The following is a 24246-nucleotide window of genomic DNA, read 5'->3' as shown; positions in this document are numbered from 1 at the left end:
TGAATCTGCACGTTAACCTCAAGAGAATCTTGAACAAGGATTCCCAAGTCACTATGTGCTTCTGATTTCCTAAGCATTTCCCCATTTGAAAAACAGTCTATGCCTCCATTCCTCCTTCCATAGTGCATAACCTCACACTTTTCCACATTGTATTCCATTTGCCACTTCTTTACCCACTCTCCCAGCCTGTCCAAGTCCTTCTGCAGTCCCTCTGCTTCCTCAATACTACCTGTCCCTCTACATATCTTTGCGTCATTTGCAAACTTAGCAACAGTGCCTTCAGTTCCTTCTTCCAAATCGTTAATGTATATTCTGAAAAGTTGTGGTCCCAGCACTGAACCCTGAGGCACACCACTAGTCACCGGCTGCCATTCTGAAAAAGACCCCTTTATCCCCACTCTCTGCCTTCTGCCAGTCAGCCAATCCTCTCTCCATGCCAGGATCTTACCCTTAACACCATGGGCTCTTAACTTATTTAACAGTCTCCTATGCGGCACATTGTCAAAGGCCTTCTGGAAATCTAAATAAATCACGTCCACTCGTTCTCCTTCATCTAACTTCCTTGTTACCTTCTCAAAGAACAAAGAAAATTACAGCACAGGAACACACCCTTCGGCCCACCAAGCCTGCACTGACCATGCTGCCCGATTGAACTAAAACACCCTACCCATTCAGGGACGATATCCCTCTATTTCCATCCTATTCATGTATTTGTCAAGACGCCCCTTAAAAGTCACTACCGTATCCGCTTACACTACCTCCTCCGGCAATGAGTTCCAGGCACCCACTATTCTCTGTGTACAAAATCTGCCTCGTACATCTCCTTTATATCTTGCCCCTCGCACCTTAAACCTGTGCCCCCTAGTAATTGACTCTTCCACCCTGGGAAAAAGCTTCTGACTATCCATTCTGTCCATGCCTCTCATAATCTTGTAGACTTCTATCAGGTCGCCCCTCAACCTCCCTTGTTCCAGTGAGAACAAACCAAGTTTCTCCAACCTCTCCTCATAGCTAATGCCCTCCATACCAGGCAACATCCTGGTAAATCTTTTCTATACCCTCTCCAAAGACTCCACATTCTTCTGGTAGTGTGGCGACCAGAATTGAACACTATATTCCAAGTGCGGCCTAACTAAGGTTCTATAAAGCTGCAACATGACTTGCCAATTTTTAAACTCAATGCCCCGGCCGATGAAGGCAAGCATGCCGTATGCCGCCTTGACTACCTTCTCCATCTGCATTGCCACTTTCAGTGACCTGTGTACCTGTACACTCAGATCCCTTTGCCTGTCAATACTGTTAAGGGTTCTGTCATTTACTGTATATTTCCTATCTGTATTAGACCTTCCAAAATGCATTACCTCACATTTGTCCGGATTAAACTCCATCTGCCATCTCTCCGCCCAAGCCTGCAACTGATCTATATCCTGCTGTATCCTCTGATGGTCCTCATCGCTATCCGCAAATCCACCAGCCTTTGTGTCATCCGCAAACTTACTAATCAAACCAGTTACATTTTCCTCCAAATCATTTATATATTACAAACAGCAAAGGTCCCAGCACTGACCCCTGAGGAACGCCATTTGTCACAGCCCTCCATTCAGAATTCTAACAGATTTGTCAAACATGATTTCCCCTTGATGAAGCCATACTGACTCAGGCCTATTTTATCATGCACTTCCAAGAACTTCACGATCTCATCTTTAATAATGGACTTTAAAATGTTGCCAATGTCCGAAGTCAGACAAACCGGCCTATAATTTCCCATCTGCTGCCTCCCTCCCTTCTTAAACAGCAGTATTACATTAGCTACATTCCAGTTCTCTGGGAGCCTCCCTGCCTCCAGTGATTCCTGAAAGATCACCACCAATGCCTCCACAATTTCCTCAGCTATCTCCTTTAGAATTCTGGGGTTTAGTCCAGATGATTTATCCACTTTCAGACCTTTCAATTTCCCCAGAACCTTCTCCTTAGTGATGGCACACTCACCTGTGCCCCCTGATTCTCCTGGGGCTCTGGCATCCCACTAATGTCTTCCACCATGAAGACTGATGCAAAGTAACTCTTCAGTTCCTCTGACATTTCTTTGTTTCCTATTATTACTTCTCCAGCCTCATTTTCCAGTGGTCCAATGTTTATTTTTGCCTCTCTCTTACCTTTTATATATTGAAAAAAACTCTTCCTATCTTCTTTTATATTACAAGCTAGCTTACACTCATATTTCATCTTCTCCCCCCTTATTGTTTTTTTAGTTGTCCTCTGCTCGCTTTTAAAGGCTTCTCAATCCTCTGACTTCCCATTAATCCTCGCCACTTTGTATAGATCTCCTTATTACCTCAGTCTCAAGGCAATTTCTAACCAGTAATTTAAATGGGTTTTCAAATTTAGCACAGTTCCCTATTATCCAATCAAATCACAGCCCTCCTGTAATGTGACTTTTAAGTTTTTTTACTGTCAGTTTCAGAGAATCAAGAGTAACACTTACTGACCAATCAGCACTCTCTCTTGTAGCCTCTGCTGTCTATTTCACCTAACTCCCTGGTGCTGGATTTCCACTATAAATTTTAATAGCTAAATACACTAGTCTCCTATTCTATTTAATTAATTTTATTTTTTTCAAACTGATTATTTATCCCTCTTGATCTGAAATCAAATTAAAATCAGTAACTTAGAATAGATTTTCAAATTTAGCCCAGACTCCCTACCGGCCAATCAGACAAACAAAGTCCTACCTTTGCCCGGCTGTCTGTCTGTCTGTCCCGGCTCCACTCCACTCCCAGAATGACGGCCACGTATCCCCAAGATAAAGTATTTATACACTTACCGTTACCCGGCTGTCTCTCTTTTCTGTACTATTTCATTGATCCACAAATAGATCAACTCTGTTCTATGGTAATTTTACACGCTCAGTATTATGCTAAAGATCCACTCTCTGTACTATGTTCCTAATACACTCTTTGTACGATGTTAATGATCCACACTCTGTACTATGACAATGATACACTTTCAGCAGCACTATGCTAATATGCACTTGTAGTACTATATTAATGATCCACTATCTAGATTGTGTTAATGATCCTCTCTCAGTAATGATCTATGCTCAGTAGTAGGTTAATGAACTACATTATGTACTATGTTAATGGTCCTCTCTGTTACTGACCCACTCTCTGTACCATGTTCATGATTCGCTCTCTTTATTATGGTAATAATCCAGTCTCTGTGCCATGTTAATGAAATTTTCGCAGTACTGCTAATGATCCAAACAATGTATGATGTTAATGCTCCACTCTCACTACTTTGTTAATGATCCCATCTCTGTACTATGTTAATGATGCTCTCTCTGTATTATGTTAATGATCACTCTCTGTACTATGTTAATGAACCACTCTCTGTGTCATGTTAATGATGTGGAGATGCCGGCGTTGGACTGGGGTAAACACAGTAAGAAGTTTAACAACACCAGGTTAAAGTCCAACAGGTTTATTTGGTAGCAAAAGCCACACAAGCTTTCGGAGCTCCAAGCCCCTTCTTCAGGTGAGTGGGAATTCTGTTCACAAAAAAAGGGCACATAAAGACACAGATTCAATTTACATGAATGATGGTTGGAATGCGAATACTTACAACTAATCAAGTCTTTAAGATACAAACAACGTGAGTGGAGAGAGCATCAAGACAGGCTAAAAAGATGTGTATTGTCTTCAGACAAGATGGCCAGTGAAACTCTGCAGGTTCAGGCAAGCTGTGGGGGTTACAAATAGTGTGACATGAACCCAATATCCCGGTTGAGGCCGTCCTCGTGTGTGATAGTCAAGTTCCGCACACACGAGGACGGTCTCAACTGGGATATTGGGTTCATGTCACACTATTTGTAACCCCCACATCTTGCCTGGACCTGCAGAGTTTCACTGGCCGTCTTGTCTGAAGACAATACACATCTTTTTAGCCTGTCTTGATGCTCTCTCCACTCACGTTGTTTGTATCTTAAAGATTTGATTAGCTGTAAGTATTCGCATTCCAACCATCATTCATGTAAATTGAGTCTGTGTCTTTATATGCCCTGTTTGTGAACAGAATTCCCACTCACCTGAAGAAGGGGCTTGGAGCTCCGAAAGCTTGTGTGGCTTTTGCTACCAAATAAACCTGTTGAACTTTAATCTGGTGTTGTTAAACTTCTTATCATGTTAATGAGCCATTCTCATGCCATGTTAATGATCCTCTCTCAGTACTATGTTCATGATCCACTTTCTGTGCTATGCCAATGATCCACTTTCTGCATTATGTTAATGATCCACTCTTTGTACTGTGTTAATGAACCTCTGCCTGTACTGTGTTACTGAACCATTCTCTGTACGACGTTAATGATCCACTCTGCACTATGTTTATGATCCTCTCAGTGCTATTGGAATGTTCTACTCTCTGTGCTCTGTACTAAGTCAATGATCCTCTTTATGTACAATGTTAATGATCCTCTCTCAGTACCATGTTAGAATCATAGAGGTTTACAGCATGGAAACAGGCCCTTCGGCCCAACTTGTCCATGCCGCCCTTTTTTTTAAAACCCCTAAGCTAATCCCAATTGGCCCAATTTTTTTAAGACCCCTAAGCTAATCCCAATTGGCCCATATCCCTCTATACCCATTGTACCCATGTAACTATCTCAATGCTTTTTAAAAGACAAAATTGTACCCGCCTCTACTACTACCTCTGGCAGTTTGTTCCAGCCACTCACCACCCTCTGTGTGAAAGAATTGACCCTCTGGACACTTTTGTATCTCTCTCCTCTCACCTTAAACCTATGCCCTCTAGTTTTAGACTCCCCTACCTTTGGGAAAAGATTTTGACATCTAGCTGATCTGTGCCCCTCATTATTTTATAGACCTCTATAAGATCACCCCTCAGCCTCCTAAGCTCCAGAGAAAAAAGTCCCAGTCTACCCAGCCTCTCCTTATAACTCAATCCATCAAGTCCCGGTAGCATCCTAGTAAATCTTTTCTGCACTGTTTCTAGCTTAACAATATCCTTTCTATAATAGGGTGACCAGAATTTCACACAGTATTCCAAGTGTGGCCTTACCAATGTCTTGTACAACTTCAACAAGATATTCCAACTCCTATATTCAATGTTCTGACCGATGAAACCAAGCATGCCGAATGCCTTCTTCACCACTCTGTCCACCTGTGACTCCACTTTCAAGGTGCTATGAACATATACCCCTAGGTCTCTTTGTTTTGTAACTCTCCCCAATGCCCTACCATTAACTGAGTAAGTCCTGCCCTGGTTCAATCCACCAAGATGCATCACCTCGCATTTGTCTTAATTAAACTCCATCTGCCGTTCGTCAGCCCACTGGCCCAATTGATCAAGATCCTGTTGCAATTGGAGATAACTTTCTTCACTGTCCACTATGCCACCAATCCTAGTGTCATCTGCAAACTTACTAACCATGCCTCCTATATTCTCATCCGAATCATTAATATGAATGACAAATAACAGTGGACCCAGCACTGATTCCTGAGGCACACCGCTGGTCACAGGCCTCCAGTTTGAAAAACAATTCTCTGCAACCACCCTCTGGCTTCTGTCAAGAAGCTAATTTTGTATCCATTTAGATACCTCACCCTGGATTCTGTGAGATTTAACCTTATGCAACAACCTACCATGTGGTACCTTGTCAAAGGCCTTGCTAATGTCCATGTAGACAACATCAACTGCACTGCCCTCATCTACCTTCTTGGGTACCCCTTCAAAAAACTCAATCAAATTTGTGAGACATGATTTTCCACTCACAAAGCCATGCTGACTGTCCCTAATCAGTCCTTGCGTCTCTAAATGCCTGTAGATCCTGTCTCTCAAAATACCTTCCAACAATTGACGCACCACAGATGTGAGGCTCACAGGCCTGTAGTTCCCAGGCTTTTCTCTGCAGCCCTTTTTAAACAAAGGCACAACATTTGCCACTCTCCAATCTTCAGGCACCTCACCTGTGACAATCGATGATTCAAATATCTCAGCTAGGGGACCCGCAAGTTCCTCCCTAGCCTCCCACAATGTCCTGGGATATATTTCATCGGGACCCAGGGATTTATCTACCTTGATGTGCTTTAAGACTTCTAGCACCTCCTTCTCTGTAATATGTACACTCCTCAAGACATCGCTATTTATTTCCCCAAGTTCCCTAACATCCATGCTTTTCTCAACAGTAAATACTGATGAGAAATATATATTTAGGATCTCACCCATCTCTTGTGGATCCGCACATAGATGACCTTGTTGATCCTTAAGAGGCCCTACTCTCTCCCTTGTTACTCTTTTCCCTTTATGTATTTGTTGAAGCTCTTTGGATTCTCCTTTGCCTTATCTGCCAAAACAATCTCGTGTCTCCTTTTTGCCCTCCTGATTTCTCTCTTAACTCTACTCCTACACTCCCTATACTCTTCAAGGGATTCACTTGATCCCAGCTGCCTATTCATGTCATGTGCCTCTTTCTTCTTCTTGACCAGGGCGTCAATATCCCAAGTCATCCAGGGTTTCCTACTTCTGCCAGCCTTGCCCTTCACTCTAAGAGGAATGTGTTTATCCTGAACCCTGGTTAACACACTTTTGAAAGCCTGCCACTTACCAGACATCCCTTTGCCTTCCCACAGACTCCCCCAATTAACTTTTGAAAGTTCCTGCCTGATACCATCAAAATTGGCCTTGCCCCAATTTAGAATTTAGAATAACTAATGAATCACTCTCTGTACTATGTTAATGATGCTCTCTCTGTACTTTGTTAATTGTTCTCTCCCTGTAATATGTTCGTGATCCACTCTCTGTACTATGTTAATAATATTCTCTCTGTGCTATGTTAATGATCCTCTCGTACTATATTATTGATCGTCTTTCTGTGCTATGTTAATGATTTCCTTTGTAATATGTCAGTGAGACTCTATCAGTAACTAATGAAATCAGTAATGAAACCAGTCCCAATGCCCCAGGAATCTGAAACCCTCCCCCTGACACCATCTCTTCAGCCACGTATTTATCCGATATATCCTCTCATTTCTGACCAGCACGTGGCACCGGTAGTAATCCTGAGATCACTACCTTTGAGGTGCGATTTCTTAACTTTCTTCCTAGCTCCCTGTATTCTGCTTTTAGGACTCATCCCTTTTTTTTTACCTAGGTCGTCTGTATCCACCCCCTTCAGAATATCCTGCAGCCACTCTGAGACATCCTTGACCTGAGCACTAGGGAGGCAACATAGCATCCTGGAGTCTCGTTTGCGGCCACAGAAACACCTGTCTATTCCCCTTACAATTGAATCCCTTATAACTATTGCACTGGCACACTTTTTACCCCTCCCCTCTGCAGCAGAACCAACCTATGAGCCCCCCCCTAGTTCTGAGCTCTCCCACCATTGGAATATTCTTTCTGAATCTATCCTGTTAGAATCTTATAAGTTTCTATGAGATCCCCTCTTAATCTTTTAAACTCCAGTGAATCTAATCCTAACCGACTTAGTCTCCTCATATGACAGACCTGCCATCCCAGGAATCAGCCTGGTAAATCTTTGCTGTACTGCCTCTATAGCAAGGACATCCTTCCTTAGATAAGGACATCAAGACTGCACACAATATTCCAGGTGTGGCCTCACCAATGCCCTAGACAATTGCAGCAAAACACCTCTATCTCTATACTCAAATCCTCTTGCTATGAAGACCAACATACCATTTGCCTTCTTACTGCCTGCTGTACCTGCACACTTATCATTAACACAATGCGGAGGGTGGATCGGTAACACAGCTCAGGGAGAGGTTCATATTACAGAGAGTGGATCATCAACAGAGTACACAGAGTGGTTGATCAGTATAGTATTCAGGGAGCATTATTAACATAGTACAGAGAGTGGATCATTAACATAATACTGAGAGAGTAGAATTACCATAGTATTGAGTTGATCATTAACAGAGTACGAAGAGAGGATTAATAAAATAGTACAGAAAGTGAATCATGAACATAGTACAGAGATTAGAACATGGGCATAGTACAGAGAGAGGAGATCGTTAATACTGTACAGAGAGAGGAGATCGTTAATACAGTACAGAGAGAGGATCGTTAATACAGTACAGAGAGAGGATCATTAATACAGTACAGAGAGAGGGGATCATTAATACAGTACAGAGAGAGGAGATCATTAATACAGTACAGAGAGAGGGGATCATTAATACAGTACAGAGAGAGGGGATCATTAATACTGTACAGAGAGAGGATCATTAATACAGTACAGAGAGAGGATCATTAACATTGTGCGAACAGTGGTTCATTAACATAGTACAGAAATGGATCATTAACATAGCACAGAGGGAACATTTTAAACATAGTAGAGACAGAGGATAATTATCATTGTACTGAACGAGGATAATTGCCGTCGTACGGAGGGTCATTCCGATAGAGCTGAGAGAAGATCATAAACATAATATTGAGAGTTGATCATTCACGTAGAATCATTAACATAGTACAGAGAGAGCATCACCAACATTAAACAGATAGACGATCATTCCCATAGTACAGAGAGAGGATCATAAATACAATACAGAGAGTGAAGTGTTAACATAGCGCACCGTTTGGATGGTACAGAGAATCATTGACATAATAATTGGAACAGAGAAGGCTGACGAGAGACATAATTGAGATATGCAATATTGTGATGGGGAGCGAGAGAATAGACAGGAGGACAATATCTTTCCCATATTGCAGAGAGTCGACTATTCCCCTACACTGAAAGTGGATCATTCCTATGGCATGGAGACTGGAACGTTCCCATTAGTACAGGGAGTGGATTGTTCCCATCATTCCTATAACACAGACAGTAGATGATTTATGTGGCACTGACAGTGGATCACTGGAATGGCACTGAGTATGAATCCACACCATGGGAGTTGATCGTTCCCATGCCACTAAGAGTGGACCATTCCCCGAGCACCGAGGGTGGACCGTTCCCTAGCATGGAGGGTGGACCGTTCCCGAGCACAGAGTGGCTCACGAAACGCACTGTTCCATTGAACATTTTGATTTTATATCATCAATTGAAACATTTATTCTATTAATTCCTTGCTGTATAATTCTTTTTGACAGCTGTTGGGTAACAAATGATGTTGCCTATTATGTGACCAACGTGGGTATCTTCTCAGTGGTCTTTCTTGGTAACACCATCATGCTGATCATTGTGTCTATGAAGATCATTGCGATGAAGAGAGCTGAACACACTCACGAAAGCCAGGGAAGTAGCTGGAAGTCCGTGTTTTCGGTGCTGAGTCTCAACTGTCTCCTTGGCTTGACATATGGCCTGGGATTTTTCTCCCGTGGGCCGCAGCGTGAAATTGTGCTTTACCTCTTCACCTTTTTCAACTCTCTGCAAGGTCAGTCTCAAGGAAGGGACCTCTTTAGTTATATCCATTTAATTGGTGATATGGGAGCTGTGCATCATGTCTAATAATGAGGCTGGGAGCCAGTTGTCATTAATTAACCCTAGTTATTAACATCTGGTATCACATTTATTAAAAACATGGTTCTTCCACACTCTGACAAAGAATAAAGAACAATACAGCACAGGAACAGGCCCTTCGGCCTCCAAGCCCGTGCCGCTCCCTGGTCCAAACTAGACCATTCTTTTGTATCCCTCCATTCCCACTCCGTTCATATGGCTATCTAGATAAGTCTTAAACGTTCCCAGTGTGTCCGCCTCCACCACCTTGCCCGGCAGCGCATTCCAGGCCCCCACCACCCTCTGTGTAAAATATGTCCCTCTGATATCTGTGTTAAACCTCCCCACCTTCACCTTGAACCTATGACCCCTCGTGAATGTCACCACTGACCTGGGGAAAAGCTTCCCACCGTTCACCCTATCTATGCCTTTCATAATTTTATACACCTCTATTAAGTCTCCCCTCATCCTCCGTCTTTCCAGGGAGAACAACCCCAGTTTTCCCAATCTCTCCTCATAACTAAGCCCCTCCATACCAGGCAACATCCTGGTAAACCCCCTCTGTACTCTCTCCAAAGCCTCCACGTCCTTCTGGTAGTGTGGCGACCAGAACTGGACGCAGTATTCCAAATGCGGCCGAACCAACGTTCTATACATCTGCAACATCAGACCCCAACTTTTATACTCTATGCCCCGTCCTATAAAGGCAAGCATGCCATATGCCTTCTTCACCACCTTCTCCACTTGTGACGTCACCTTTAAGGATCTGTGGGCTTGCATACCCAGGTCCCTCTGCGTATCTACACCCTTCATGGTTCTGCCATTTATCGTATAGCTCCTCCCTACATTATTTCTACCAAAATGCACCACTTCGCATTTATCAGGATTGAACTCCATCTGCCATTTCTTTGCCCAAATTTCCAGCCTATCGATACCTTCTGTAGCCTCTGACAATGCTCCTCACTATCTGCAAGTCCTGCCAATTTTGTGTCGTCCGCAAACTTACTGATCACCCCAGTTACACCTTCTTCCAGATCGTTTATATAAATCACAAACAGCAGAGGTCCCAATACAGAGCCCTGCGGAACACCACTAGTCACAGGCCTCCAGCCGGAAAAAGACCCTTCCACTACCACCCTCTGACTACTGCTGAGTTCTGGTTCTACATGTACCTTCTATTTCCCTTAGCTCACCCATACCCATGTTGTTCATACGTGAGAATAGCCAGTGTGAACCAATCAACAGTTTCGCTGTGCACTATCATGGCCATACTCTACCACATAGCACATACACATGTAATCATATGATACACACACACACAAAAAAAAACATACATGTTTCATCAAAAATCATTGATGGATTTTTTTCTGCCTGACCTGCAAATGCTACTTTCTACCCTGGGTGAAGTGGCAAATGTAGACCAGGGCTAGAAACTGGGATCTTCCATCGTGGGTCAGTTTCTTCAGCTTAAAAGCCACAAGAGATCAGCTGCTTGTCTTATAATAGATGTTAAATTTTAATGATTTTCATTTGACATATTTGTTTAAAGCCAGAACTTTCTAAAGTTATGGAGAAACTCAGAGCATTCTATAGCACATAGATACAACATACAAAGAGGAATATGCTCTGTCACATTTGTGCTGGTTCTTTGAGAAAGTTATCCAAATAGTCCTACTTGCTGTTAGAACAAAGAACAAAGAAAATTACAGCACAGGAACAGGCCTTTCGGCCCTCCAAGCCTGCACCGACCATGCTGCCTGGCTGAAATAAAACACCCTACCGTTCCGGGGACCATATCCCTCTATTCCCATTCTATTCCCATTCTATTCATGTATTTGTCCAGATGCCCCTTAAAACTCACTATCGTATCTGCTTCCACTACTTTCCCCGGCAGCGAGTTCCAGGCACCCACCACTCTCTGTGTAAAAAACTTGCCTCATACATCTCCTTTAAACCTTGCCCCTCGCACCTTAAACCTGTGCCCCCGAGTAATTGACTCTTCCACCCTGTGAAAAAGCTTCTGACTATCCCCTCTGCCCATGCCCCTCATAATCGTGTAGACGTCTATCAGATCACCCCTCAACCTCCCTTGTTCCAGTGAGAACAAACCAAGTTTCTCCAACCTCTCCTCATAGCAAATGCCCTCCATACCAGGCAACATCCTGGTAAATCTCTTCTGTACCCTCTCCAAAGCCTTCACATCTTTCTGGTAGTGTGGTGACCAGAATTGAACACTATATTCCAAGTGCGGCCTAACTAAGGTTCCATAAAGCCGCAACATGACTTGCCAATTTTTAAACTCAGTGCCCCAGCCGATGAAGGCAAGCATGCCATATGCCTTCTGGACTACCTTCTCCACCTGCGTTGCCACTTTCAGTGACCTGTGTACCTGTACACCCAGATCCCTCTGCCTATCAACACTCTTAAGGGTTCTGCCATTTACTGTATATTTCCTATCCATGTTAGATCTTCCTCACATTTGTCCGGATTAAACTCTATCTGCCATCTCTCCGCCCAAGCCGCCAACTGATCTATATCCTGCTGTATCCTCTGATGGTCCTCATCGCTATCTGCAAATCCACCAACCTTTGTGTCGTCCGCAAACTTACTAATCAAACCAGTTACATTTTCCTCCAGATCATTTATATATATTACAAACAGCAAAGGTCCCAGCACTGATCCCTGAGGAACGCCACTTGCCACAGCCCTCCATGCAGAAACACACCCTTCCACTGCTACCCCCTGTCTTCTTTGACTTAGCCAGTTTTGTATCCACCCTGCCAGCTTACCTCTGATACTATGCGACTTCACCTTTTGCACCACCTTGCCATGAGGGACCTTGTCAAAGGCCTTACTGAAGTCCATGTAGACAACATCCACTGGCCTACCCTCATCAATCATCTTTGCCACTTCCTCGAAAAACTCGAACAAATTTCTGAGATGTGACCTTCCCTTCATAAAACCATGTTACCTCTCACTAATACGTCCACTTATTTCCAAGTGGGAGAAAATCGTGTCTTGAAGAATCCTCTCCAATAATTTCCCTACCACTGACGTAAGGCTCACCGGCCTGTAATTACCTGGATTATGCTTGCTACCTTTCTTAAACAAAGGAACGACATTTGCTATTCTTCAATCCTCTGGGACCACCCCTGTAGCCAGTGAGGATACAAAGATTTCTCTCAAGGCCTCCGCAATTTCCTTCCTTGCCCCTCTCAGTATTTTGGGGTATATCCCATCAGGCCTTGGGGAATTGTCTACCTTAATGTTTCTTAAGGACCACAATACCTCATCCTTTTTGATCTCAACATGACTCAAACTATCTACACACCCTTTCCCAGATTCTTCATCCACCAAGTCCTTCTTTTTGGTGAATACTGATGCAAAGTACTCATTTAACACCTCGCCCATTTCCTCTGGCTCCATGCATAGATTCCTTCCCCTGTTCTTGAGTGGGCCAACCCTCTCCCTGGCTACCCTCTTGCTCTGTATATATGTACAAAAAGCCTTGGGACTTTCCTTAATCCTGCTGGCCAATGATTTTTCGTGACCCCTTTTAGCCCTCTTTATTCCTTCCTTAAGTTTCTTTCTACGTTCCTTGTATTTCACACTTGCTTCATGTTCCCAGCCTTCTAGTCTTGACAAATGCTTCCTTTTTCTCTTGGAGTAGGCTCACAATATCTCTCGTTATCGAAGGTTCCCAAAACTTGCCTTATCCTTCATCTTTACAGGAATGTGCTGGTCCTGAATCCCTATCAACTTGGCCTGAAAGCCTCCCACATGCCAGATGTTGACTTGCCCTCAAACATCTGCCCCCAATCTACATTCTTCAGTTCCTGCCTAATATTGTTGTAATTAGCCTTCCCCCAGTTTGGCACCTTTACTCGAGGACTACACTTTTCTTTATCCATCCGTACCTTAAAGCTTACTGAATTGTGGTCACTGTTCCCAAACTGCTCCCCTACTGAAATGTCGACCACCTGGCCAGACTCATTCCCCAAAATCAGGTCCGGTATGGCCCCTTCCCTAGTTGGACTATCTACATACTGTTTCAAGAAGCCCTCCTGGATGCTCCTTACAAACTCTGCCCCATCCATGCCCCTAGCACTAAGTGAGTCCCAGTTAATATAGGGGAATTTAAAATCTCCCATCACAACCCCGTTACTTTTACACCTTGCCAAAATCTGCCTACATATCTGTTCCTCTATCTCCTGCTGGCTGTTAGGCGCCTACAGTAAACCCCCAACATTGTGACCACACCCTTCCTATTCCTGAGCTCTACCCATATTGCCTCGCTATATGTGCCCTCCGAGATGTCCTGCCGCAGTACAGCTGTGATATTCTCCTTAACCAGTAGTGCAACTCCCCTTTTCTATCCCCTCTATCCCACCTGAAACATCTGTATCCTGGAATGTTAAGCTGCCAATCCTGTCCTTCCCTTAACCAAGTCTCTGTAATGGCAACAACATCAGTGTTCCAAGTACTAATCCAAACTCTAAGTTCATCCGCCTTACCTGTTACACTTCTTGCGTTGAAACAAATGTACTTCAGTCCACCAGACCCTCTTTGATTAGCAACCACACCCTGCCTGCTCTTCCTCTGTTCTTTTCCCTTCTCGCAGCATTTCTTTCATTTCCTGTTTTTAACCAATTCTCCTTGTTTTTTTTTAAAATCTGTTTCCACATGCTTTCAATCCATCAACCTGGTATCATAATAATAAATCTCCTCTTCAGCCTTTTTGCAGCCTTCACATTCTTCCTAAAATGTGTGTCTAGAATAGGATATTATTCCAGCTGAAGCCTCACTGGTGCTTGAGCATAACATCTTTGTTTTGTATTGTATTGTATTGGCTTCAGAGGAGGGAGAGGCAGGGAGTGTAAAATTGCTTTTGCGGGATTTCTCTGGAATTCCACCCACCCAATCTGGATGCAATTTCATGGTAGAGTGGACAGGGCCTTGGACAGGGCCTTGGACAGGAATCCCGCCTGTTAAGGCATTTCGGTGACAACCTCATTTTTCCACCCAGCCTCAATTTTTAGGCTGGCGGGTGCCAGTTGGATCAGGGTGATAAATTGAAAAAGTTAGAACTTTCAATCTCAGGAGGGAAAGGGATGGGGCCCTCAACCTGAAGCCCCCTTCAGATTTGAGGTGCCCACTTCTCAGGGATCTGCGAGCTCTAGCCCTCTGTCTTTGTACCTCCCTCCCCCTCCCGCATACTTCCGACATTGAGATCACCCCTTTCGTCACCCCAGGACATTCCCTTTCCTGTTTGGCTGACAGCTCTCCAGGACGGGACTTCTATTGACGGGTGGTAAAATGGCAGTGGACGTGACTGAGTTGGTGGGGATGCATTCCCTGCTGACCCTCAGGATAGTGATGGCCAATTGCTCGCCCTCCTGAAAATTCAGGCCCGTGTGAGACACGACCGTCCCACACGGATTCTGTGGAGTTTGCTCGTTCTCCCGTGTCTGTGTGGGTTTCCTCTCGGTGCTGAAGTTTCCTCCCGCAGTCCAAAGCTATGCACGTTAGCTGGAATAGCCAAGTTAAATTGTCCCAATGTACACAAAGGTGTGTAGGTTAGGTGGATTAGCCATGGTAAATACGCAGGATAATAGGGATAGGGAGGGGGTGGGGGACGGGGTGGAGGGCCTCGGTGGGAAGCTGTTTTGGAGTCAGTGCAGACTCAATGGACCGAATGGCCTCTTTCTGCACTGAATAAATTCTATGGTTCTATGTCTCTATTAAAAGGTGTAAAATCCAATATGATTTTTAATAGCGTTACTTATCTTGCCACCTTCAAAGATGGTATTGGAGGGTAAATAATTGTAGATACTAAATATTGTAGACTCCAAAACAGCTTCCCACCGAGGCCCTCCACCCCCTCCCTATCCCTATTATCCTGCGTATTTACCATGGCTAATCCACCTAACCTACACATCTTTGTGTACATTGGGACAATTTATTAACAAGATGCATGAACACCCCTACCTTATAATTGATCCATTTAGTTTATATGTCTCTCCTCAATATTCCAACCAATTGAATCACTTCGCACTTCTTTCAGTTGACATGTACCTGCCTATTTCATCAATAAATCTATTTTCTTCTGAAATCTGTTACTATTCTTCTCATTGTTGACTACTTATCCAAGTTTGTTTTCATCTGCAAACACTGAAATTATGCCCTGATGTACCCAAATCCGGCAGATTAATATTTATCAAAAGGAATAGTAGTTGTAATATTGACCTTTGGAGGATACTACTGCATTATTGATTACAGCCTGAGAAACAACCATTACACTTGGCTTTCTGTTTTCTCACCAAATTGAAATTCACACCACATTGCCACTCCCACTTTCAATCCCATTGACTTCGGATTTTCTAACAAACCCATTTTAGACCATAAGACCATAAGACATAGAACATAGAACATAGAAAGCCACAGCACAAACAGGCCCTTCGGCCCACAAGTTGCGCCGATCACATCCCCACCTCTAGGCCTATCTATAGCCCTCAATCCCATTAAATCCCATGTACTCATCCAGAAGTCTCTTAAAAGACCCCAACGAGTTTGCCTCCACCACCACCGACGTCAGCCGATTCCACTCACCCACCACCCTCTGAGTGAAAAACTTACCCCTGATATCTCCTCTGTACCTACCCCCCAGCACCTTAAACCTGTGTCCTCTCGTAGCAACCATTTCAGCCCTTGGAAATAGCCTCTGAGAGTCTACCCTATCCAGACCTCTCAACATCTTGTAAACCTCTATCAGGTCACCTCTCATCCTTCGTCTCTCCAGGGAGAAGAGACCAAGCTCCCTCAACCTATCCTCATAAGGCATGCCCCCCAATCCAGGCAACATCCTTGTAAATCTCCTCTGCACCCTTTCAATGGCTTCAACATCTTTCCTGTAATGAGGTGACCAGAACTGCGCGCAGTACTCCAAGTGGGGTCTAACCAGGGTCCTATAAAGCTGCAGCATTATCTCCCGACTCCTAAACTCAATCCCTCGATTAATGAAGGCCAGTACGCCGTACGCCTTCTTGACCGCATCCTCCACCTGCGAGGCCGATTTAAGAGTCCTATGGACCCGGACCCCAAGGTCCTTCTGATCCTCTACACTGCTAAGAATGGTACCCTTCATATTATACTGCTGCTTCATCCCATTGGATCTGCCAAAATGGATCACCACACACTTATCCGGGTTGAAGTCCATCTGCCACTTCTCCGCCCAGTCTTGCATTCTATCTATGTCTCGCTGCAACTTCTGACATCCCTCCAAACTATCCACAACACCACCTACCTTGGTGTCGTCAGCAAACTTACCAACCCATCCCTCCACTTCCTCATCCAGGTCATTTATGAAAATGACAAACAGCAAGGGTCCCAGAACAGATCCCTGGGGCACTCCACTGGTCACTGACCTCCATGCAGAGAAAGACCCCTCCACAGCCACTCTCTGCCTTCTGCAGGCAAGCCAGTTCTGGATCCACAAGGCAACAGCCCCTTGGATCCCATGCCCTCTCACTTTCTCAAGAAGTCTTGCATGGGGGACCTTATCGAACGCCTTGCTGAAGTCCATATAGACCACATCCACCGCTCTTCCTTCGTCAATGTGTTTGGTCACATTTTCAAAGAACTCAACCAGGCTCGTAAGGCACGACCTGCCCTTGACAAAGCCGTGCTGACTACTTTTGATCATACTAAACTTCTCTAGATGATCATAAATCCTGTCTCTCAGGATCCTCTCCATCAACTTACCAACCACTGAGGTTAGACTCACCGGTCGGTAATTTCCCGGGCTGTCCCTGTTCCCTTTCTTGAATACATTGGAGCAGAATTAGGCCATTTGGCCTATCAAGTCTGCTCCAGCATTCAGTCATGGCTGATATTTTTCTCATCCCCATTCTCCTGCCTTTTCCCCATTTTATAGTAACTTTATCAACAAATCCTTTGTTACTTTGTCCATGAACCCAATCAATAAGTTTGTCAAACATCATCCCTCTTTTACAAGTATACGCTGGCTTTAATTTCAGAATTCATAGTGTTTTAAGAGGCAACCCACGACTCTGTTTCTTGTCATTCAACTAGTTCCTTATGCATGTTGCTAGTGTTTCTTTTGTTCCTTCAGTTATAACTTTGTTCACGAATCCATTGTGTTATCCAGTATCTCAAATAAAAAAAGATCTTTGTGTAATGTGGGTAGATTTGGCTATTAACTACATAATTTTTCACTTAATTTTCGAACCATGAATCTAATCTGGTGCTATCCCTGTCCTGGAAGTTTTTGATGGGGACAGTATAGAAGGAACTTTACTCTGTATCTAACCCTGTGCTGTACTTGTCTTGGAAGCGTTTGATTGACAATGTAGAGGGAGCTTTACTGTGTGTTGCTGGGCTTCTTTGATACTTCTCTTCTAATGTAGTTAAAACTACTGTTCCCCTTAAGTAGCCAGACAAAGTCACAGAGTGGTTCAAAATGATTTATTGAAGACTATAGCTATAGGACCTGAATTAGGTCATTAAGGCCAGTCAGAGTACAGAATTCAGAAATACACAAGCAGTTAAAGACTCAGAGCAATACAGCAGACAAACAGGGCCCTTCAGTTCAACCAGTTCAGGCAGACCATGGTACCCTCCCAGCTAGTCCCAATTGCCCACGTTTGGCCCAAATCCCTCCAATGCTTTTCCATTCATGTACTTATCCAAATGCTTTTTAAATGTTGCTATTGTGCCTGCCTCAACCACTTTCTCTGGCAACTCATTCCATATGTGTGAAGAAGTTGCCCCTCAGGTCCCAAAGAACAGTGCAGCGTAGGAACAGGTCTTTTGGCCCACCAAGTCGCTCTAATCTAATATTTTCTTGCCTCTATGTGGTCCATATCCCTCTATTCCCTGCCTATCTAGCCAGATGCCTCTTGAATGCTGTTATAAAATCTGCTTGCACACCTCCTCCGGCAACGTGTTCCAGGCATTCACCCCCCATTTGTCTGAAAAACATGCCCCTTACATCTCTATTAAACTTTCCCCTCTCACTTTCAAACTATGCCCCTGAGTAATTGACCCTTCGACCCTGGGAAAAAGACTCTGACTATCCACTCCACCCAAGCCTGTCATAATCTTGTAAACCTCTATCAGGCCCCCCCTCATCCTCTGATGCTCCAATAAAAACAATGCAAGTTTGTTCAACCTAATGTTCAATTCTGGTTGCCACACTACCAGAAGGATGTGGAGGCTTTCGAGAGGATACAGAAAATATTTACCAGCATGTTGCCTGGTATGGTACCCCCAGGACCTGATGGGATATACCCCAGAATACTGAGAAAGACAAGGAAGGAAATTGCTGGGGCTTTGAGAGAAATCTTTGTGTCCTCACTGGCTACAGTGGAGGTCCCAGAAGATTGGAGAATAGCCAATGTCGTTCCTTTGTTTAAGAAGGGTAGCAAGAATAATCCAGGTAATTATAGGCTGGTGAGCCTTACGTCAGTGGTAGGGACATTATTGAAGAGGATTCTTCGAGACAGGATTTACTCCCACTTGGAAATAAATGGATGTATTAGTGAGAGGCAACGTGGTCTTGTGAAGGGAAGGTTACATCTCAGAAATTTGTTCGAGTTTTTCGAGGAAGTGACAAAGATGATTGATGAGGGTAGGGCAGTGGATGTTGTCTACATGGACTTCAGTAAGGCCTTTGACAAGGTCCCTCATGGCAGACTGGTGCAGAAAGTGAAGTCGCATGGGATTGGAGGTGAGCTGGCAAACTGGCTCGGTCAAAGAAGTGGAGATGCCGGCGTTGGACTGGGGTAAACACAGTAAGAAGTTTAACAACACCAGGTTAAAGTCCAACAGGTTTATTTGGTAGCAAAAGCCACACAAGCTTTCGAGGCTTCAACCGATGCTATACACTAGATACATCGATGACATTTTCTTCCTTTGGACTCATGGTGAACAATCACTGAAACAACTCTATGATGACATCAACAAGTTCCATCCCACCATCAGGCTCACCATAGACTACTCTCCGGAATCGGTTGCATTCTTGGACACGCGCATCTCCATTAAGGACGGTCACCTCAGCACCTCACTGTACCGCAAGCCCACGGATAACCTCACGATGCTCCACTTCTCCAGCTTCCACCCTAAACACGTTAAAGAAGCCATTCCCTACGGACAAGCCCTCCGTATACACAGGATCTGCTCGGATGAGGAGGATCGCAACAGACACCTCCAGACGCTGAAAGATGCCCTCATAAGAACAGGATATGGCGCTAGACTCATTGATCAACAGTTCCAACGCGCCACAGCGAAAAACCGCACCGACCTCCTCAGAAGACAAACACGGGACACAGTGGACAGAGTACCCTTCGTTGTCCAGTACTTCCCCGGAGCGGAGAAGCTACGGCATCTCCTCCGGAGCCTTCAACATGTCATTGATGAAGACGAACATCTCGCCAAGGCCATCCCCACACCCCCACTTCTTGCCTTCAAACAACCGCACAACCTCAAACAGACCATTGTCCGCAGCAAACTACCCAGCCTTCAGGAGAACAGTGACCAAGACACCACACAACCCTGCCACAGCAACCTCTGCAAGACGTGCCGGATCATCGACACAGATGCCATCATCTCACGTGAGAACACCATCCACCAGGTACACGGTACATACTCTTGCAACTCGGCCAACGTTGTCTACCTGATACGCTGCAAGAAAGGATGTCCCGAGGCATGGTACATTGGGGAAACTATGCAGACGCTGCGACAACGGATGAATGAACACCGCTCGACAATCACCAGGCAAGACTGTTCTCTTCCTGTTGGGGAGCACTTCAGCGGTCACGGGCATTCGGCCTCTGATATTCGGGTAAGCATTCTCCAAGGCGGCCTTCGCGACACACGACAGCGCAGAGTCGCTGAGCAGAAACTGATAGCCAAGTTCCGCACACACAAGGACGGCCTCAACCGGGATATTGGGTTCATGTCACAATATTTGTAACTCCCACAGTTGCGTGGACCTGCAGAGTTTCACTGGCTGTCTTGTCTGGAGACAATACACATCTTTTTAGCCTGTCTTGATGCTCTCTCCACTCCCATTGTTTTGTTTCTTAAAGACTGGATTAGTTGTAAGTATTCGCATTCCAACCATTATTCATGTAAAATGAGTCTGTGTCTTTATAAATTCTGTTTGTGAACAGAATTCCCACTCACCTGAAGAAGGGGCTTAGAGCCTCGAAAGCTTGTGTGGCTTTTGCTACCAAATAAACCTGTTGGACTTTAACCTGGTGTTGTTAAACTTCTTACTCGGTCAAAGAAGACAGGGGGTAGCAGTGGAACGGTGCGTTTCTGAATGCAGGGCTATTCCTCAGGGATCAGTGCTGGGACCTTTGCTGTTTGTAATACATATAAATGATCTGGAGGAAAATGTAACTGGATTGATTAGTAAGTTTGCGGACGACACAAAGGTTGGTGGATTAGTGGATAGCGGTGAGGACCATCAGAGGATACAGCAGGATATAGATTGGTTGCAGACTTGGGCGGAGAGATGGCAGATGGAGTTTAATCCAGCTAAATGTGAGGTAATGCATTTTGGGAGGTCTAATACAGAAAGGAAATATACAGTGAATGGGAGAACCCTTAAGATTATTGATAGGCAGAGAGATCTGGGTGTCAGGTCACTGAAAGTGGCAACGCAGGTGGAGAAGGCATACAGCATGCTTGTCTTCATTGGCTGTGGCATTGAGTTTAAAAATTGGCAAGTCATGTTGCAGCTTTATAGAACCTTTGTTAGGCCGCACTTGGAATATAGTGTTCAATTCTGGTTGCCACACTACCAGAGGAATGTGGAGGCTTTGGAGAGAATACAGAAAAGAATTACCAGGATGTCGCCTGGTAATGGAGGGCATTAGCTATGAGGAGAGGTTGGAGAAATTCGGTTTGTTCTCACTGGAACGACGGAGGTTGAAGGGCGACCTGAAAGAAGTCTACAAGATTATGAGGGGCATGGACAAAGTGGATAGTCAGAAGCTTTTTCCCAGGGTGGAAGAGTCAACTACTAGGGGGCATAGGTTTAAGGTGCGACGGGCAAAGTTCAAAGGAGATCACTGTGATCACAAAGGTCACTGTCTGTGTGGAGTTTGCACATTTTCCTCGTGTTTGCGTGGGTTTCCTCCGGGTGCTCCGGTTTCCTCCCACAGTCCAAAGATGTGCGGGTTAGGTTGATTGGCCATGCTAAAAATTGCCCTTAGTGTCCTGAGATGCGTAGGTTGGGGGGATTAGTGGGTAGATATGGGGGTAGGGCCTGGGTGGGATTGTGGTCGGTGCAGACTCGATGGGCCGAATGGCCTCTTTCTGTACTGTAGGGTTTCTATGATTTCTATGAGATGTATGAGGCAAGTTTTTTACACAGAGTGGTGGTGGGTGCCCTGAACTCACTGCCGGGAGAGGTCGTGGAAGCACATAGAGTCATAGAGGTTTACAGCATGGAAACAGGCCCTTCGGCCCAACTTGTTCATGCCACCCTTTTTTTTTTAAAACCCCGAAGCTAATCACAATTGTCCGCATTTAGAACATAGAACAGTACAGCACAGAACAGGCCCTTCGGCCCACGATGTTGTGCCGAGCTTTATCTGAAACCAAGATCAAGCTATCCCACTCCCTATCATCCTGGTGTGCTCCATGTGCCTATCCAATAACCGCTTAAATGTTCCTAAAGTGTCTGACTCCACTATCACTGCAGGCAGTCCATTCCACACCCCAACCACTCTCTGCGTAAAGAACCTACCTCTGATATCCTTCCTGTATCTCCCACCACGAACCCTATAGTTATGCCCCCTTGTAATAGCTCCATCCACCCGAGGAAATAGTCTCTGAACGTTCACTCTATCTATCCCCTTCATCATTTTATAAACCTCTATTAAGTCTCCCCTCAGCCTCCTCCGCTCCAGAGAGAACAGCCCTAGCTCCCTCAACCTTTCCTCATAAGACCTACCCTCCAAACCAGGCAGAATCCTGGTAAATCTCCTCTGCACTCTTTCCAGCGCTTCCACATCCTTCTTATAGTGAGGTGACCAGAACTGCACACAATATTCCAAATGTGGTCTCACCAAGGTCCTGTACAGTTGCAGCATAACCCCACGGCTCTTAAACTCCAACCCCCTGTTAATAAAAGCTAACACACTATAGGCCTTCTTCACAGCTCTATCCACTTGAGTGGCAACCTTTAGAGATCTGTGGATATGAACCCCAAGATCTCTCTGTTCCTCCACAGTCTTCAGAACCCTACCTTTGACCCTGTAGTCCACATTTAAATTTGTCCTACCAAAATGAATCACCTCACATTTATCAGGGTTAAACTCCATTTGCCATTTTTCAGCCCAGCTTTGCATCCTATCTATGTCTCTTTGCAGCCTACAACAGCCCTCCACCTCATCCACTACTCCACCAATCTTGGTGTCATCAGCAAATTTACTGATCCACCCTTCAGCCCCCTCCTCTAAGTCATTAATAAAAATCACAAAGAGCAGAGGACCAAGCACTGATCCCTGTGGCACTCCGCTAGCAACCTGCCTCCATTTGGCCCATATCCCTCTATACCCATCGTACTCATGTAACTACCTAAATGCTTCTTAAATGATAAAATTGTACCCGCCTCTACTATTACATCTGGCAGCTTGTTCCAGACACTCACCACCCTCTGTGTGAAAAAATTGTCCCTCTGGACACTTTTGTATCTCTCCCCTCTCACCTTAAACCTATGCCCTCTAGTTTTAGACTCCCCTACCTTTGGGAAAAGATATTGACTATCTCGCTGATCTGTGCCCCTCATTATTTTATAGACCTCTATAAGGTCACCCAGAGTCCTACGCTCCAGAGAAAAAAGTCCCAGTCTATTCAGCCTCTCCTTATAACTCAATCCATCAAGTCCCGGTAACATCCTAGTAAATCTTTTCTGCACTCTTTCTAGTTTAATAATATCCTTTCTATAATAGGGTGATCAGAATTGCACACAGTATTCCAAGTGTGGCCTTAACAATGTCTCGTACAACTTCAACAAGACGTCCCAACTCCTGTATTCAATGTTCTGACCGATGAAACCAAGCATGCCGAATGCCTTCTTCACCTCTCTGTCCACCTGTGACTCCACTTTCAAGGAGCTATGAACATGTACCCCTACGTCTCTTTGAGCTGTAACTCTCCCCAATGCCCTACCTTTAACTGAGTGAGTCCTGCCCTGGTTCAATCTACCAAAATGCATTACCTCACATTTGTCTAAATTAAACTCCATCTGCCATTCGTCAGCTCATTGGCGCAATTGATCAAGATCCCGTTGCAATTGGAGATAACTTTCTTCACTGTCCACTATGCCATCAATCTTGGTGTCATCTGCAAACTTACTAACCATGTCCCCTATATTCTCATCCAAACCATTAATATAAATGACAAATAACAGTGGGCCCAGCACTGATCCCTGAGGCACACCGCCGGTCACAGGCCTCCAGCTTGAAAAACAACTCTCTACAACCACCCAAGAAGCCAATTTTGTATCCATTTAGATATCTCACCCTGGATCCCGTGAGATTTAACTTTATGCAACAATCTACCATGTGGTACCTTGTCAAAGGCCTTGCTAAAGTCCATGTAGACAACATCAACTACACTGCCCTCATCTACCTTCTTGGTTACCCCTTCAAAAAACTCTATTAAATTTGTGAGACATGATTTTCCACTCACAAAGCCATGCTGACTGTCCCTAATCAGTCCTTGCATCTCTAAATGCTTGTAGA

General features: G+C 44.7%; 1 protein-coding gene across 2 annotated transcripts in view; it reads left to right on the top strand.

Moving 5' to 3' along the window:
- The window catches only part of LOC144492776 (adhesion G-protein coupled receptor G6-like), a 374363-nt gene that overhangs the window by 326611 nt on the left and 23506 nt on the right, over nucleotides 1-24246 (top strand). For both annotated transcript variants that reach the window (XM_078211194.1, XM_078211193.1), the window contains one exon: nucleotides 9118-9401. In XM_078211194.1, the coding sequence (XP_078067320.1) occupies nucleotides 9118-9401 (284 nt within the window). The remainder of the gene's footprint in view (nucleotides 1-9117; nucleotides 9402-24246) is intronic.

This window comes from Mustelus asterias, chromosome 4 (genome assembly GCF_964213995.1).
Source record: "Mustelus asterias chromosome 4, sMusAst1.hap1.1, whole genome shotgun sequence".
Classification (NCBI taxonomy): Eukaryota; Metazoa; Chordata; class Chondrichthyes; order Carcharhiniformes; family Triakidae; genus Mustelus; species Mustelus asterias.
The sequence above is the reverse complement of the archived record's forward strand: the minus strand, read 5'-3'. Positions and strand labels throughout refer to the sequence as shown.